This window comes from Lasiodiplodia theobromae, assembly GCF_012971845.1.
Source record: "Lasiodiplodia theobromae strain AM2As chromosome Unknown scaffold_2, whole genome shotgun sequence".
NCBI classification, from domain to species: Eukaryota; Fungi; Ascomycota; class Dothideomycetes; order Botryosphaeriales; family Botryosphaeriaceae; genus Lasiodiplodia; species Lasiodiplodia theobromae.
The window spans coordinates 253796-267490 of record NW_023336495.1 but is presented as its reverse complement, the minus strand read 5'-3'; the positions used below and the strand labels follow the sequence as shown (position 1 = coordinate 267490).

The 13695-nt window shown below is 53.8% G+C and overlaps 4 protein-coding genes across 4 annotated transcripts; 2 read left to right on the top strand and 2 right to left on the bottom strand.

Moving 5' to 3' along the window:
• Positions 1–40: 40 nt before the first annotated feature.
• Positions 41–1613, bottom strand: LTHEOB_612 (FAD binding domain protein; the record flags this gene model as incomplete). Its single annotated transcript, XM_035515341.1, has 5 exons — positions 41–208; positions 257–766; positions 816–937; positions 990–1113; positions 1167–1613. 5 exons carry the CDS (start codon positions 1611–1613, stop codon positions 41–43), a joined length of 1371 nt encoding a protein of 456 aa, XP_035369371.1.
• Positions 1614–2138: 525 nt separating this feature from the next.
• On the top strand, positions 2139–3758 carry LTHEOB_611 (Benzoate 4-monooxygenase cytochrome p450; the record flags this gene model as incomplete). The annotated part of the gene is made up of 4 exons (XM_035515330.1): positions 2139–2867; positions 2922–3347; positions 3403–3563; positions 3614–3758. 4 exons carry the CDS (start codon positions 2139–2141, stop codon positions 3756–3758), a joined length of 1461 nt encoding a protein of 486 aa, XP_035369370.1.
• A 5349-nt stretch (positions 3759–9107) lies between these two features.
• LTHEOB_610 (Kinesin) lies at positions 9108–10156 on the bottom strand (the record flags this gene model as incomplete). The annotated part of the gene is made up of 2 exons (XM_035515319.1): positions 9108–9713; positions 9767–10156. The coding sequence occupies 2 exons, from the start codon at positions 10154–10156 to the stop codon at positions 9108–9110; spliced, it is 996 nt and encodes a 331-aa protein (XP_035369369.1).
• Positions 10157–10997: 841 nt separating this feature from the next.
• Positions 10998–13598, top strand: LTHEOB_609 (Transcription factor c6; the record flags this gene model as incomplete). The annotated part of the gene is made up of 1 exon (XM_035515307.1): positions 10998–13598. One exon carries the CDS (start codon positions 10998–11000, stop codon positions 13596–13598), a length of 2601 nt encoding a protein of 866 aa, XP_035369368.1.
• Between the last annotated feature and the right edge of the window lie 97 nt (positions 13599–13695).

Below are 13695 nucleotides of genomic sequence, written 5' to 3'. Positions count from 1 at the left end.
CTAATTGCATACAAGCAGCACCTTTTCAACAGATAACGCTCTAAATCTTTAGCCGCCCTACAGATGTAACACTTCCGTTGTTTAGCACATTTGGCAACCCATCAACGCCCGATTTGTCGTTCTTTGTGAGATAACCGCAGATCCTCCCGGTGGGATCCCACTTTTTCCGAATATTCATCAACCTCTTCCCCGCCTCATCAGACCAGAACTTCGTTTCCCGGGCTTGAAAGTCAGCATCGCCAAGGTATGCACCCACAGAGTGTTTCTCAAGCTCCTGAATGTAATCATCCACCCATGCGCGATGGAACGAGTCTTCGGAAGCATCCTCGTAGACGGCATAGACAGCAATGTAATGGTCGGTGTGGAGACTCAATGCCATATCCGGCAGTGGACGTCTGCTCACCGGATTCATGGGCTCCCAATAGGCGCTGGACCATTTGCTTGTCAGCTGCGTGAAGGCTCTTCTGCAGACACTGATCATGTCTGCATTCTGGTCGAGATACACGTCATCTGCGAGGACTCGGCAGCCGCGGCGGAAGAAGTTGTCCTGCAAAGAGTACTCTTTGGCGAAAGAGGAATCCTCGCAGTCAACAGCGCTCAGAGCTGCAGGTGGACGGCTATCAATCAGAGGCTTCAACTTGGCAAGAGCGTCTGCATCCGAGGTTGCTTGGACGGTTGATTGGACCATTAAGGTGGGTGTTTGCAGGACAGGATGATAGCTGGAGACCAAAATTGGCTCCACATCCTCACTGAGTACGGGAATAATCTAAAGCATCATCAGAGGGGACTGTTCCAGGAAGGGAAGCTCGACCTACCTTCAGAAGCCACGCCATGACCGCGTCATACTGGTCCATGGGATAAGTGTAGGTGCTTTTTTTCATCACTCCAAGAAACGGACGTGTCTCCATGTAGAACTTTGTCACAATTGCCGGGAAGCCTGAAGAAGATGTTAAATCATGTGCTGGGTGTCTAGCGCTTACACAACTTACCTGGACCTGCCCCGCGAGCAGCCCAGTACAGATCTGCATTCTCAAACCTATCGCAGTGCTTCAGTTCCCCATCTGCAGTTATAACATCAATAGCGGTGATGTATTCGCACGCCCATCCATAGCTCTGTTTTTAATTCGTCAGGAAACGGTGTGCATGGAGTCGTTTGCCCTGCTTACTCTTGAATTGAGGCCCATGCCGCCCTGGAGAAGAAATCCGCCCAAAGCCACATCTCCACAATGTCCACCAGGGAAGAATCGGCCCTTTGGAGTCAGGAATTCTGTTAGCATCCATCCCGTTGTGCTTGGAGATGCCTGAACGGCTTTGGTGTTCTCATCATAAGCCAGGAATCTGAAGTCGATAAGATCAATGAGAATCGAGTCGTTTCGGATGCTCCAGCACGCCCAGCTGTGCCCGCCAGATCTGATCGCTACACGACGACCCAGTTTCTTTGCCAGCTTCACGGCTTCTTGAATGTGTTCAACAGTTGTTGGTTTGACAATTGCGTCTGGATATCGGTCGGGGTGTATTGCATTGAAGACACGGCAACGCGCAGCTTCGTACTCGGCTTCCGGAGCACTGCTACGCCAGATGATTGGGAGTTCTGGAGAAGTCCGTTTGGACATTGTTCAAGTGCGAAGGTGTGATTTTCCCAGAACCGATAGTCCGTTCTAGCTTGAGCTTCACATTCCATGGTGATTTATACACAACAGCTGCCGCTTTCGTCCGACATGTTTAGTGATACGGCACCCCCACATCCCGATTTCTGAAAGACTATCCTCCCAATTCCGTTGGAGATCACTGTATTTAGTGGGGCCCGGCAAGCTTAGCCACTTGAAATACCGACGTGCGGGGCACATCGAAACATCACCTCAACGTGGGTTACTGCTTACAGCGGAGGTGGGAGTCGGCAACCACCGGAATCGCTGGGATAAGCACGCATAGCTGCGTCCCGATTCTTAACCCAAAACACTATGGTCCACTACTCCCTATAACACGAGCAGCAACCTTACTACATAAATGCCGCACTCGAAACAGTACAACCCCACACTGGTTCCAGTCCTGGCTAATGGCCTTGATATTGTCTGGCAACAACATCTCCTCCACATCAATACAGCCCCTTCAGTTCCACCTCCACCGCACTCCACACCATGGCCCCCACCACCATCCTCGCCGCCCTCGCCACCCTCCTCCTCCTCGCCCTCTGCAAGGCCATCTACAACGCCTTCATCCACCCCCTCGCTGGCATCCCCGGCCCCCGTCTCGCAGCCATCTCTCGCCTCTGGCTCTTCCGCGCCGACCTCAGCGGCCACGCCCACATCACCATCCAGCGCTGGCACGACGCCTGCGGCCCACTCATCCGCATCGCACCCAACGAACTCTCCATCCGCTCCCTCGACGCCTACACGCGCGCGCTGTACTGCCAGAACACGCGGTTCACCAAAGCGCCCTACTTCTACGCCGCCTTCGACAACCCGCACGGCAGCGTCTTTTCCGAGACGGGGAAGCACGCGCACGCGGCGGAGAAGCGGTTGATGGCGCATGCGTTCTCGCGGCAGAATGTGCTGGGGTTGCAGCGGAGCGTGTTGTATCCGAATGTGCAGAGGTGGGTGGAGAGGGTGAGGGAGGAGTGTGTGGGGAGGGGCAGGCCCGTGCCGTTGTGGTTGGCGACGCAGTGTTTGACGTTGGAGACGGCGGCGTGTTTTAGTTATGGGTCGGGCGCGGAGGCGTTCGAGGCGGAGGGGTTTGAGCATGAGTTGTTGGCGGGCTTTGATGTGCTGCCGAAGATTGTGACGGTGTTTCAGCATTGGCCGGCTGTGCGGAGGGTGGCGATGTGGGTGCAGAGGCTGGCGGGGTCGGGGATTGCGCGGGTTAATGCGGTACGTGAGATATGTTGAAGGATTATGTGCTTCGCTGATGAAATATCTTGGCAGGGCGCTTCAGAGGGTTTCGAGAGGCTGGTTGCGCAGAAGCGCCAAGGAGAGACGAACGGGATGATCATGTTTGACAGCATGATGGAGAGGGCTGCCAGGAACGGCGTACCATTGGACCGCACCAGGATGGTCAACAACGGAAGTTTGATGCTGGTTGCTGGAACCGGAACAACGGCAGCAAGCCTCACAACTGCCATTTACTACCTTGTGAAGCAACCGCAGCTCTGGTACGAACTGAAGAGGCAGCTGTTGGAGAAGGTCGGTGATGCTTCCTCTCAGCCCGACGTAGTGGAGCTTGAGAAGGTGCCCCTCCTGGAGGCCGTGGTGAAGGAGGCCTTGCGCGTTGGCAATCCGATTCGAGGACGAAACCCGCGAGTCACGCCTCCCGGTGGCTGGGACTTCAATGGTGTGCATATACCTGAAGGAGTATGAATCCCACATCTTATGCATCGGTATGTTTATCTGCTGACAATAACCAAAGACCATTGTCTCCAGTGCGCAGCTGTTCTATTGTGCCGATCCAACCGTTTTTCCCGAACCCGAAAAGTTCAAGCCCGAGAGATGGCTTGTCGAGGATACGGCTGCCATGAATCGAAACCTCGTTGTCTTTTCCCTTGGCACGAGATCCTGCATTGGTCAGAAGTAAGTGATTATCGAACAAGGGGGGTTCCACTAGAGCTAACAAAGCTCAGTTTGGCATTGATTGAATTGAAAGTTGCAATAAGCCAAATGATTCTCAACTTCAATCCCGGAAAGGCAATGGATGAAGAGCTGGAATTTGAGGAGTATGTGGGCTTGAGCTCTCCAAAAACACTGGTGGAAGTGGTTTTGCACTGATCACACCTGGTTTACTATCTCACTCCTCATGTATTTGATTATCCGGTGCCCACTGAGGGTAGGTTGCGCTCCAGAGCTTTCTGAATGCATAGCCCTGTCGTAGAGCCATCCGAGATCGACTATGACTGTAATGGTGCAATCTGCGGCATTGGATGTACATACAACAAAGTAGGTATGTATATACACAGACGATGCGCCGAGTGGCATGATTTTAATTAGAGTTTAGAGTGGGAGATAAAAGATGAGACAGAGTAGATTAGTTTCGATAAAATGTGATTCTCATCGAAACACAGCCAATCATTGCGCACATGCTGTGATTATGGTAGTACATAGCCCCCAATATGTTTTGGCCAATTGACGAAGACTGTATGATTTGTCAGCGAAGGCAGCTGAACTTGCGACAAGGATTCAGGATTGTACGATCCAGCTCATCAGCCTCGCGCTCTCCTTTATCGTCCTCCCTAAGGCCTACCGTCCATCGCTCGCGGCATAATTATTCAACAGAAGACTATCAAACCTCTTTCACTTACCTGCGATCCTCCACTTGAGAGCCCAGAAGCAAGAATTCAGAACCCGGGGTTGTCCAGCCGCCGCCCACGCGATCCGATGCACGCCCCTCCGCGCCGATCCCCATGAGCCCGTTCATCGACGATTGATCACAGGCCTCTATAGCAACAAAATCAACATACTTGGGCCTTCTGAGGAATAATGGAAAGCTACATATGCTTCAGGGTGCAAGGTATACCGGGGAGGTACTCAAGAGAGGAAATTCAGCGGATCCTATGCGATAAGCTCGCTCTGGCAGACATCTCGGTGGTTCATATCGAGTCGCTTGCCATCAACCCCATGCGCACTAGTGAGGCGGTTGCCACTGTCGCATTTTCGGAGATCCCGGCCCTACTTAATGGCAAAACTCAACACCACATCGACCTTGCACCTGTTGCCTCGGAGAGAAGAGGCCGCATCGTATTGGACACGCACTTCGAGGGCTTCACACCCCTTCATTCTTCTAGAGACGATGAATGCACAGTCGACATTGTGGCTCTAAGTGGATTAAACGGGCACGCTTTCGGGTCTTTCAAGGAGAAAGGCGGCACTCGAATGTGGCTCCGAGACGACCTGCCTTACGACGTACCAACAGCCCGGATATTTACATACGGCTATGATACCAACCCAAGAAATGTCTCATTCCAGAACCTATCTGACTTAGCAGGCACGTTCCGAGACAGGCTACGCATGTTGCGTGGCAAGCGGGGGTCTATGAGGCCTTTTGTGATCATTGCACATAGCCTGGGCGGCCTTGTTGCTCAAGCGGTACTTGCTTTCCTGGTAGTCTGTTAGAAATTTTGAATAACTAACTCCGGAGCAGAGTCTTGTCAAAATGGCCGAGAGTACAGACGAGAGAGATCAAGCAACTTTCAAGTCATTGAGAGCCATTCTATCCTTCGGTGTGCCCAGCCATGGTTTGGACATCACATCCTTCGGACCCATTTTCTCGCATACCGAAGAACGTACCCTCATATACCATTTGGATAAGACGAATTCGGATACGCTTCGTGACCTCTCTGTCAGGTTCCACAACAAGATGAAGGAGACTAGGAACGTATTTATGTTTCACTTCTACGAGACACGGGAGTCACCAACAGCGGTGAGGCAGGTATGGAACTGCCTTTCCTATATGATACAAGCATAACATTAATAACCCCGAACTTCTACCAGGGAAACAAAAGAGTGGCGATGACCGGTCCTTCTACACAGCTTGTCACGCCTCAATCCGCAACACAAGGGCGGCTCCAAAATGAAGCAGAACACAAGGTGTTCGCAGTCAACCGTACACACAGTGAACTTGTAAAGTTCAGTGGGGCAAACGATGAGGAGTATCTGCGGACTCTTGACTGTCTTCGCGACATTCTTCATTGTGGAGCAAGTGATGAGAACCCGAGTTTGTCAATTGGATACCTGTCAAAGGATGAGCAAGGTCAGTAGTGGAATTTGAATGTAGATGCTATCTGTTGAAACTTTTGATAGACTGTCTCCAATCGCTGTCCTTTCGTGAACAAGACTGGCGTGAACAGGATCAGCAGATCACAGCACATAAGAACACATGTGCTTGGCTACGCGAGCATGAAAGCTACCGGACATGGATGGCGCAAGACTCCGGACTCCTTTGGATTCTCGGACTACCCGGAGCCGGAAAGTCGACACTGATGAAATACGCGTTGCGGCAGCACCGAGATCACAGACGGAATACCGAGGTGATTGCAGCTTTCTTCGCGCACGCCCGAGGAATGGAACTCCAGAGATCCCCAATTGGCCTGTACCGCTCAATTTTGAACCACATACTGCCATTTTTTCCTGTCCATCTGGACAAACTAGCCCGGATACACGCAGAGCGTATTCGCACACAAGGAAGCTTTGACCAGAAATGGACTTGGCATGAAGAGGAGCTGCGGGTACACCTAGCATCTACGCTCTCGGAAGCGAGTCGCGAACGATCTATAGTTATCTTCGTTGATGCGCTGGACGAGATGGGAGAGGAAAATGCAGTAGCTTTGATTGACGGTTTTAAGCAACTCCTTCAGAGCGCTTCGGCTGGCCGCCTCAAGATTTGCTTTTCGTGCCGCCACTACCCCATCCTCGAAATCGACGCCGGTCGCCTTTGCATTGTCCTAGAAAAGGAGAACGGAGCGGATATTCGATCCATGATCGACGAGCACAGCGCTCTACTCAGCATCAAATTCCCCGACAGGGATGTAATCAAGAGCGTGATCGAAGAGAGGGCAAAGGGAGTCTTTCAATGGGTCTCTTTGGTACTCAAACAAATTTCAACCATGCGAAGGCAGGGCCTTTCGCCTCACACAATCATTTCCAAAGTAAAGCAAGTTCCGTCCTCACTCCGGGATCTGTACAAATCTCTGCTCGTTGTCGACGAGAACTCCCAAACAGACCGAGTGCAGACAATGAAGCTCTTCCAATGGGTCTTGTTCTCATTCCGAGAGTTGTCACTTGAAGAGCTTCGAATAGCTTTGGCAATCGATGCCGCAATGACCAACACATCGCTCTCGGAACTCTCGCACAATAAATCCTATTATCAACTGGAGGATATGCCATTACGGATCTGTAGTCTCTCCAGAGGTCTTCTGACTGTGAAAGAAAGACATGTTGGTAAAGAAGGGGACGGTAAATCAACGAAGACCGGGGTCGAAATCATCCATGAATCTGTGAGAGATTATCTTCTGAATGGAGGTCTCAATGACCTTGCACTGTCTGTGCATAGAGATCCTACAGGGAATGGACACTGGCAGCTCTCCCGCTCGTGTATCAGATATCTTCTTCTCCAAGAGATTTCCGATGCGTTCGACACGGACATCGAAGAAACGATAAGCGAAAATGGGAGCACATTTGATGAAGAGTCACTAAATACCGAACCCAATTTCTCGCTTGCGGACTATGCCTATCATTTTTGGATCGTCCACGTTATGCATGCAGAAATGCATGGAATTCACCAGGCCGATCTTTTGGACCTTTTCAACTGGCGTCAATTAGCCCAATTCCCCAACCAGCTCCATCCAAACTCAGGATACATTTCAAAGCGAAACCGGCTGCAAATTTCCCCGGGGGACCAGTTTCAATGGGCTTTCGACATTTCTAGAACATCCCTGCTTTTTCGCCAAAGTTATGATTTCTGGTCCGATGCCAAAATGATACATCAGGCATTCCTGCTTGCGTGGACTGCGGAAGATTTATCTTACCCTGCTTGCCTATTTGCGTTGGCGGGCACTAGCAGTGTCGTAGAGCGGATGGACCATATCGAGCCTGGAATCCTTTCTCGAGAAGGTGTTCTCTCACTTGCATTGATTGGGCGTAATGAAAAGGTCATCGAAGCTGCCATCAGATCGTGGAAACCCGCAAGTAGCGACAAGGAAGAAGATCAATACCGGTCTCCTCTATTACTTGCAGCTGGTCTAGGCCGATCGGACTGGGTTGAAGCCATTATCGGCAAAGGTGCGAACGTCAACGCCGTGTATTCCGATATATCCGAGCTTGTAGAGGAACAACACTATACAGCATTCTATTTGGCCACTGATCTCGCAGACCGCCAAGTAATGCAAGCTCTCATCACAGGTAGAGCAGACCCATGGAAGCTGTGTGAGCTATGTAACGGCTACGATGACATGCTCGTCGATACGACGGCAGTCCATTTGATGACCAGAAAGGGTGGGGCTCAGGCTTCAGATCTAATAACGTTGCTGCTTCGGGAAGCAGCCGCGTACCAGACTGGCGAACCATTGAACACGGTTGATGATAGCGGCCGAAGTACACTATCATATGCCGCACAACACGGCTATGAAACTTTGATACGGGTCTTGGTTGATTCCGGGGCAGAATGGGACAGTCCGGCTGACAACGATGGGATGACCCCACTGGAGTACGCCTTTCAAAGTGGGGTTGCCTACACTAATGAGTTCTGGCCTTCTAATGGGCCGGATCCCTCGGCCAGTTTGCCATCTGGTGAAATTTTACCGCTACACAAAGCTGTAGTTGCCAACGATTCACTAAGAGTTCAAACTCTGCTGAGTTCAGGTGTCGACGTGACTGCGACGAATGTCTACGGCAGTACGGCCTTATACGAGGCTATTCGACGCAACAACTTAGAGGTCCTGCGTTACCTACTGGATTGGAAAGATGACCAGGGACAGACAATGCTGATGCATAATCTGCGGAACTCCCACTCCATGGCCTGGGCACCATCAGCTGGAAAGTGTGAATGGGCAATCCAAAAGATCGTCCACAACACTGACTACGACTTCAACACTCAAGATGACGGTGGATTCAATGTCCTGATGATAGCAGTGAGCCAGGACCGCTCTTGGATCGTTGAAATACTGCTTGCTCATCAAAGGGTCAGATTGGACTTGTCCAATCTTCATGGAGAGACTGCTCTAACGATAGCGAGAGAGAATCCATTTTCGACAATAATGCGACTCCTGAAAGCAGAGCTGAGCGGACCAGAATATTGGCGGGCTATGTGTCCATGCTGTGGAGAGGTACCCGGGTAGCCTCTGTCGAATTACGTCTCAGACAATGAATACCTCCTAACTCGGAGGCGGAGCCATATGATTTCTCTTTTTCAGTCGCATGGCGGAGTCTTTGGTAACGCATAAGTATTGTTAAAGGGTTAGGGAAGTTCAACCTATTAGGCGCATTTCATAGAAACAAAATGGGGTAATTACCAAACAGACAAGCACCACATATTTCAGTCGAGATTGACGTTAAGAAAGGGCGTTTGGCGTGCTGAAAACAACCTACGTTATGTGCGTGGCACATGGCTTGCTCATGTCAAAAATATTAATCTACCCTTCCATTCCGCCGTCTAATCTCTGAGGGCAGTTCTTTATCTCTGTATTGATCAACTAATCCCGCATCAAGCATGCACACCACCTCCTTCATTACGTCTTGAGCTATCCTCCATCGTCCCCTTTCTTTGTAGCAAACCCCCGAATTCCACAGCACTTGCACGAAATCATCAACAGCACTGTCCCCTTTCATCTCACTCCTACACGTATCAGCCACTGGCACGAGCAGCAGCTCCACCTTCCTCCACTCCTGATCGAGCATGTAAAATGTGGCAAGACTGTGCTCCGCCCTCAGACGTAGGAGATGCGTGTCGGCAAGCTCTCGACGCCGCCAAAGCGAGACAGTCTTCTCCTGCAGCTCGATCGCCATCGGCAGCTGCACCTGCTTGCGGCACAGCAGCGAAATGTAATGCCTTGTCACGAGGCTGTAGTCGCTACCGATCCCGTACATGCGGTCCTGGTACGTCAGCGCGTACTCCAGAGTGTCGAACGCGGCGTCGATCTGGCCGTTCTCACCGAATAGCCAGCCAAGGAACACCATGTTGGACCAGATGTACGACTCGGTCGGATCAAGGACCTCCTGCGCTATGCCGATTGCCTGTTGCTGATGACAAATGGCTTGTGAAGCTGGCCCGTCTGCCGGTGCGCTACGGTCAGGATCGCGTGCGCGATGGACGCGTCGCTTTTCGTCATGCCGTACTGCATCTTGGTTAGGCTTTGGAGCAGCGCCGCTGCGTGTCGCAGCTGGCCGATGTGGAAGTAGGCTTTGGCGAGGTAGGGGTGCCAGTTCTTTCCTGGAGAGTTGAGCATGGAGTTCTTCTCGAGGAGCTGGATGAGCGGCTTGATGCGGTGCGGGGACGCGGCCATGGGGGTGCAGCCGCGGAAGAGCGGGACGAGGTCTTTGAACGGGCCGAGGAGAGGGTCGGTGTCCATGATGCAGAATATGTCGTCGATGGCGAGGACGAGGCGTGGGTTGTCAGACGTCTTGTTGTCGTTTTGGGCGAGGCGGTGGACGATCCTGCTGAGGATGGTGGTTACCATCTTTGACAGTCCGCGGGGTAAATCCTACCAGCTTACTGATTTCCAAGCTATTGGGCTATTGTAACTAACGTCAATGGTGTCCGTTTTGACTACAGAACTAAGCAAAAGCACGGAGCTTGTCTCGACAAAATACCTATGGGGTCACGGCTTCGTATAAAAGAACATTCATATTGTCACCATTCCTGTCGCCACCATGCTCACGTTATTTCAAGTACTCTGTAAAGATATGTATTTCTTCCTCAGCCATCGTTCAATATGACGCCAATGGTAGGAAACAAACCTCTAAGTCAATACTCGCTGTGCGCAAGCAAAAATGGGTTAGGCAGATGGTATTGAACATATTCAGTAGCTTCTTGTGTGGTGATTGGCGACACGTCTGAGTGCAGCGCTAACAGGTATTTGGCCTGCAAATTGATCCTTCGGCTTGGCAGAACAAGGTACTTGGATATTGTGGTACCATCCGTGCGTGGTTTTGTTTTTGGCCCCCAAGCGGGGAAGTGGACCCCGGTCAAGGGCACACTTTTGATACGCTGCAACATTTCGGCCCAAGACTTTACGAAGTCAGGCCTGCCGTTTCCTGCCCTGATCGTCGTCATTGTTTTCCAGTTCGGCTGGCAGTCCAGTCGGTCAGTTCCGTGTCACCCGGCGGTGCAACCCCTGCGACGTAATACAACAACACTAGTCTCGTTGGAGTAGTACTGCTGGCTCTGAGAGAGGGAAAGGCGCCAAGCAGCACCGTTTGCTCGGCTGACATGGCGTCAAAGGATCCCAGCCACACCCGCTGCATTTAGAGCCGCCGGATTCCCTCGTATTTTATGAGTTTCTCTGCACCTCCCACACCATGGTCGGCATTGGCCAGGCAGCAATTGGGCTGCTGCTCGCGAGAGTAGCAGCAGCTCAGAGCTTCACCAACACATCTACGCCAGCCGCCGGAAACAACAGCACGGAGACATGCACGTACTCTCCATCTGACTGCGCGGCACGCAGTAGTGTCCTGTCATGCCAGGCACTCCACACTTCATGGTACTCGGACCGGAACTCCTGGACGGCCTCAGTCACAACGTCATCATCCCCGGCCTATTCGTACGAATACAGCTCAGTGATATGGCTTGGGAATCAAAGCACCTCGCTCTCGACCCTCTGTGATGGTGTCCTCCGGGGAGGAAAGCCGCCCGCAATCACGTCGACCTCAACGACCACGTTTTACGAATACTTCCCGCAATACCCAGTTCCCGAGCCCACGTGCACGTACGACTACAATGCCTGCGCGCTGCTGATATCCGAATACCGCGACGCACCACGGGGACCGACAGCATCGGTGGCGCCTCGATATCCGGCGTGCGCGTGGGACACGGAAGAATGCTTCAACCCCGCAGGTGCAATTTGCCCGATAAAAGTAGGAGAGGTAAAACTCATCTACTGGCCGCAGTCCAAGGACCCGAGCAAGCTTTGCGCAAACAGCACGTCCGAGCTCCCCGCCTCAATCACTGCATCTCCCACGGGACCGCCAGTCACAACCGTCATCGGCAGCTACACGCTCACCTCGCCCACCGTCTACCTCTCATACCCGTACATGGAAGCCCTGCTCTGCTGGAAGTCCTTCCGAGACATCATCGTGCCGCTCACCAACCCCGCCGACCTCTCCAGCATCAGCTTCGTCTCGCCCGCGCAATCCAGCAAAACCATGTCCTTCAACTGGGACGACCTCAACTCGCCCGTGCCCCTCGCCGCGTACAAGGGCCAGCAGTCCTGCGTCGAGATCTGGAACACGGTCCGCACCCCCTTCGACAACTGCAGCACCGTCTACGACGACTATAACCCGTGGCTCGTCCTGCCGACGAATCCGTTGGTGTACACGGATATCGATCCGCGCTTCAAGAACTGCACCAGCATACAGTACTCCAAGTACGTCATCGATCCGCCCCTCGCGCTGACGACGGCTGGATTGCTTGTCCCCGAGCCGTCGTCGGCGCCACCCGTCACGTCGAGGCCTGAAGCTACAGGGCCTGCATCTGAGACGGCCAGTCCGGCGCCGGAGCCTGCGCCGCCGACTGTGACGGCGACGACTACTCAGGCTGTGCCGGTTACGCAGCCGACGGCGGACCCGGAGGACCCTGCGGATCCGCCTTCAGATCCTCCAGCCGACCCTCCAGCCGATCCAGCTGATCCTCCAACGACGACCGGAGGTGGTGGACAAGGAGGAGGAGGCCTCGGTCCGATCATATCCCAAATCGCCTCCAGCGCCGCCGCTGGCCAGCCCAACAACCCCCCAGCCGATGACCCCGCTGCTCCTCCAGCAAACGACAACGACCCCAGCACCCCAGCCGACCCCGGCTCCAACAACAACAACGACAACAATCCCCCACCCCCCGTCGTGACCATCATCCCCGCCCCCGACCCCTCCTCAAACCCCTCAGACCCCTCAGACCCCTCCAACCCCGACAACAGCGGCAGCGGTGGCAACACCGGAGGTGACCCTGTCGTCGTTGCCTCCCCAGCAAACGACCCCGCCAACCCGGGCGCCGTCGTCGTCATTGCCGGTCCAGCCGGAGGCGGCTCTGACCCTGCCGCCGGCGCATCGACAACGACGACCCTCCTCCCCGGGGCCACGGGCGTCGTCCTTCCTGGCGGCGCTGGCGCGGGATCCGGCGCCGTCACTGTCGCTGTGCCGAGTACAGGCGGCGCGGTGGTGGTGGGTGGGTCGGAGACGGTTGCGGTACCTACCGCAGCGGCTGGTGGTGCTGGTGTTACGGCTGCGGGTGGGACCGTGGGTGGGACAGGGGCGGGAGAGGTGGGCGCGGTTATTACGGGGGCTGATGGCGCGGTTGTGACGGCTGTGGTGGCGGGGACGGCGGATGGGGGAGCTGGAGGAGGAGGAGGAGGAAGCGGGAGCGTGGTTGTGGTGGGGGGCGTGACGGTTACGGCTGGTGGGGCGGCGGTGACGGTGGCGGGGGTGGGGGTGGTTAGTGCTGTGAGTGGTGGTGGTGGTGTTGTGGTGGATGGGGGGTCGACGGCGGCGTTTTCGACGATTGGGTCTGGATCTAGTGGAAGTGGCGGCAGCGCGGTGGTGGTTACGCTGGGCGGGGAGGTTGAGACGGCGTCGGCTGGGCCTGGGGGTATCGTGGTGGTGGATGGGACGACTTTGACGGTTGGAGGTGCTGCGGCGACGGCGAGCGATGGGGTGGTGGTGAGTGCGGCGAGTGGGGGGATAGTGGTGGATGGGACGACGGTGCCGTTTGGGAGTTCGACATCTTCGGGTACGGCAGGAGCTACGACGACAGGGGCTGCGGATGAGAGTTCCTCTACTGCTTCGGGAACTTCGGATGGAGATTCAGCGCCAGCCTCCAGTACGAGCTCCAGTGGTGCGGCGCCTGCATTGGGCGATGGCAAGATGTGGACTGTCCCAATTCTTTTGTCGCCGGTGATGATCTTCTTAAGGTAAGGACATGGGGAGAGTGTCAGAGTCTTACGTATAATTCATGACACCGAAATACATCTGCATAATGAACCTGTAGTATACTCTAAATGAAATAAATTCG